Here is a 3,877-nt window from a genome sequence, read left to right as displayed (position 1 = left end):
ATTAATTAGCAGCTCCATTTTAATAATTCAAATACAATCATGATCCGAAACCCTCTCACCGCTCGACATGTGACCGTTGCGGCAACGTTCTAAAACCATTTTTAAATTTACTCACGCTCTCTTTTTCTCTCTCATCTGCCTTCTTTACCGTTACTCTCACCACCTAATTCAACTTCCCCAAAAAAAAGAAAAAAAAAAAAAACAAAAAACAAAAATTTTACTACTTTTGTCACCATTAACGTAAACTTTTAATCCTCTGATAACCCCAATATTTTATAGATGATTTGAAAGTAAGAGATTTTCTAAAACCCCAAATTTTCAATTTTTTTCTAAAAAATCTCAAAAACCCATCTTTGATTTGCCCTGTTTCTTGATTAAAATTTTTCAATTTAGCACTCTAAATTGGGAGTTAAACCTTAAAGATTTCTAATTTAAGGTATACTTTGATCAATTCTTTAGTTTCTTGGTTGAAGAATGGCAACATTAGCACCAGGGGTTCTAGTAAAACTTCTTGATGGTTTAAAAACAGGGGTGAAACCCACGGGTGAGCACCGGAGCTCACTTCTTCAGGTAACCGATATCGTACCGGCCGAGCTCGATGAGAAGAATCTATGGCCTAAACATGGATTCTACATCAAAGTATCCGATTCTTCACATTCCATTTATGTCAGCCTACCTTATGAGCAAGATGATCTTGTTTTAAGCAATAAAATGCAGCTTGGTCAGTTCATTTATGTGGAGAAATTGGAGCCTGGATCGCCTGTTCCGATAGCAAAAGGCGCTAAACCGCTACCGGGTAGACACCCTTTTATGGGTACTCCGGAACCCTTGATGGGTCTTAGAGGAAAGAAAGAAAAAACTGAGCAAAAAGTGGTGATCAATGGAACTCCAAGAAGAGGTTCTTGGGAATTGAATCAAAGTAATGGGTTTGATGGAAATATTATTACTTCTCCCAAATTAAAACCTGTTCCTTTAGATTTTGATCAATGTACTCCAATGAAAGAAAAGGGTAGTGCTGTAAAATTTCATCCTCCTCCAATGTCTCCTATGGTTAGGTCAGTAAAAATGGTAAAAGATCATTGTAATTCAGGAATTAGGGCTTCTGTTGGGGGTAATTTGCTGTCTTCAAAGTTTGATTCAAGGGGTGAAAGTCCTGGTTTGATTAGGAAAAGTTGTGTGACACCCACTACTTTGAAGTTTCCAAGGAGTAAAAGTGTCAATGAAAGAGGGCCAAAGAATACTTCCACTCCTAATAAATCTGTAGGTACATTGCTCTTTCGAGTTTAATGTTATGCTGCGTATCGTTGTTTGTTTTCAATTTTCGTGTTTTTGATTTTATATGTTGTGTGATAAAACTAAAAACTTACAACGATATCGAATGGACCCGTAAAATGTTGACTATGTGAGATATATAAATGTGCAAATTGCTGATAAATTGGTTGTAATTATGCAGGATAAGAAAAGTTGTACACCTCCACCAAGTCTAAGGAGAGATGGGGGTTGTGTGAATTCAGCAGTAAATATGCAGAATTCTGCCAGTTCAAAGGCAACCCCACAACAGTTACAATCACAATCTAGTAACCCAACCTTTAATTCTAACAGTGGCACAAGTTTATCAGTAAATTTACCAGGAAAGCTTGCTATGCTTGGCAAAGTAAGTTGTTTAATTTTGATCTTTAATTGTTGATTGAGGTGAACAATTTGTTCAGTTCTGACTGTTTTTGCTGTGTCTTTTTTTGCATATCAGGAAGCCGTTCAGCAGAGAGAACGAGCTCAAAAGATTGCGTTTCAGGCGTTAAGACAGTCTACCGCGACAGACAATGTTGTCCGCTGCCTCAAGTAAGAATCACACTGATTTTGTTCTCCGTTGCTCAAAATTAGTTGTCACATTATCCTAACCTTTTGTATAGTGATTGTACGGAATGATAAGTTATGACACTAAAGTAATCCTCCCAAGTCCCTTTATTTATGATAGATTGCTAGTGGTGTTATTTCTATTTTAGTGTTATTCCTATAATTGGTAGTGGCATTTTAGGAAATAGGAGAGTATTTTTTCTAAACTTGGAGTGTTAATTTCAATATTGATCATTCATCAATAACATACTTCATGTAAACAAACAAAGACTAAATGTTAAGGGCTTGTTTTGCAGGATGTTTTCGAATTTGAGCAAATCAGCAAAGGCAGATGCACCAGCAGCCTGCTTTGATCAGTTTCTGGAATTTCAAAATCAAATTACACAAGCAGTGACTGACATGGTGTCAATTCAAGCAGCAGCTTCCACCCTCGAAACCAAATTAGAAAAAGAAGACGGTCCAATCTTACACGAAATAACACATAATTCCATGGACCGATTCCACGACAATGAACCAAACAGCACCTCTAAGAGAAGACTAGCCTTGTACAAGTCCATTGCATCATTTCCTGAAAGGGTGAGTGAAATTCAGAAACCAAGTAACAATGGGAGGGTCTTAAGGTCACATTCAAAACCGAGTTTGGACAAGAAAGGAGAATGCAACAACTTCGAAAATGATGAAAACAAGCAGCCTGGTGCAGATTCAGGGTGCTTAAGCAGCATGATCAAGCTGTGTAAGCAGATAGAATCAGAAGCTGGGAGTTGGTTTATGGAGTTTATAGAGAAGGCACTCGAAATGGGATTGAAGAAATCGAAAAGCAGATCTGATGCTGATGTTCGAAAAGTTCCTCAAGCACTTATCCTTAAGGTTATGAACTGGGTTGAGGTTGAGCAAAGTGATTCTAGCAAGAGACCAGTTCATCCTAAGGCTTCTCAAATTGCAAGGAAATTGAGAATCAAAGTGAAGAACCCTTAATTCTTTGGAATAGTTGGGATTCTTTTCATTGCATATTGTAATATGATTCAATTCAATGGTATTGAAATTATGATCATTCTTTTATTTGTTGTAGATCAATTTATGAGTGGTGATTTTAGATTGTAAAATAAGATCAATTGTTGATTAGTGTTTAAGATGACAATGAACTTGTGTGTTGTTAGGAGTTAAGATGACAATAAACTTCTGTCATGCCTAAAGGAACTTGGCCCAATTGGACCTTCTTTGTAATACTAACACTATAAAGGAGTTGATTCTTGGTTGTCCATATGGTTTGTTCTGCTTGGTAATTTTAGGTGAATTAGAGATCATTTTTTTATTGATTGTCTTAGAGTTGATACTAGTGGGTATTTTTGTATTTGATATAAAAGTAAATGTTAAAAAAATAGTAATAAAAAAAAATAAAAATAACTCCTTATAATCCATACTTGAATTATAGATTATAAGATCAATGAGGAGTTGTCATCAAAGTTTTCAAATATTGACTCTAAATATTACATTGTCATTGTTCGGTAAAGAGGTGTTTGGAAAGCTTTTAGCTTATCGAGCCATATTAGAGGTTTGATAATTTAAAAAGCTTATATGGGTGTTTACCCGATTGGTAATTGATTTATGAAAAAAGTTTTTTGGGCTCAAAAAACTCTTTCAGTTGAAGCTCATTATGGCCTTGTTTGGTAAATGTCATGTTTGGTAATTAGAATTTTGACCAAAAATGAGCTTATTTGACCAAGTTATAGGTTTGACTACAAAAATCATCTAATTTGATTGTTTGGTAAAAGAGCTTATTTAAAGAGTTGATTGGGACAAATCAGCTAATTTGTAAGAAGCTAAAAAATAGAGCCTTTTCATATTAGCTTATTGAGATATGGTTTCCAAATGACACTCTTATCCTAAAAAGTTACTCTAATTTACAATGTCAATGCCCTAAAAAATGTCAATGTCTAAAATTGTCATTTAATATGTTCAACTAACAAAACAGCTATATCTAATCAAATAATTTTACCAAATAATTTTATACAAATAGATTAAT

At 34.8% G+C, this 3,877-nt stretch overlaps 1 protein-coding gene across 1 annotated transcript; it reads left to right on the top strand.

Annotated features, from left to right (window-relative positions):
* The first annotated feature begins 201 nt into the window (after window positions 1–201).
* On the top strand, window positions 202–3,112 carry LOC110694155. The gene is made up of 4 exons (XM_021871328.1): window positions 202–1,260; window positions 1,454–1,654; window positions 1,748–1,839; window positions 2,151–3,112. Exons 1-4 carry the CDS (start codon window positions 475–477, stop codon window positions 2,827–2,829), a joined length of 1,758 nt encoding a protein of 585 aa, XP_021727020.1. The 5' UTR covers window positions 202–474; the 3' UTR covers window positions 2,830–3,112.
* Window positions 3,113–3,877: the final 765 nt, after the last annotated feature.

The sequence above is a fragment of the Chenopodium quinoa genome, unplaced genomic scaffold, assembly GCF_001683475.1.
Source record: "Chenopodium quinoa cultivar QQ74 unplaced genomic scaffold, ASM168347v1, whole genome shotgun sequence".
NCBI lineage: Eukaryota > Viridiplantae > Streptophyta > Magnoliopsida > Caryophyllales > Amaranthaceae > Chenopodium > Chenopodium quinoa.
The sequence above is the reverse complement of the archived record's forward strand: the minus strand, read 5'-3'. Positions and strand labels throughout refer to the sequence as shown.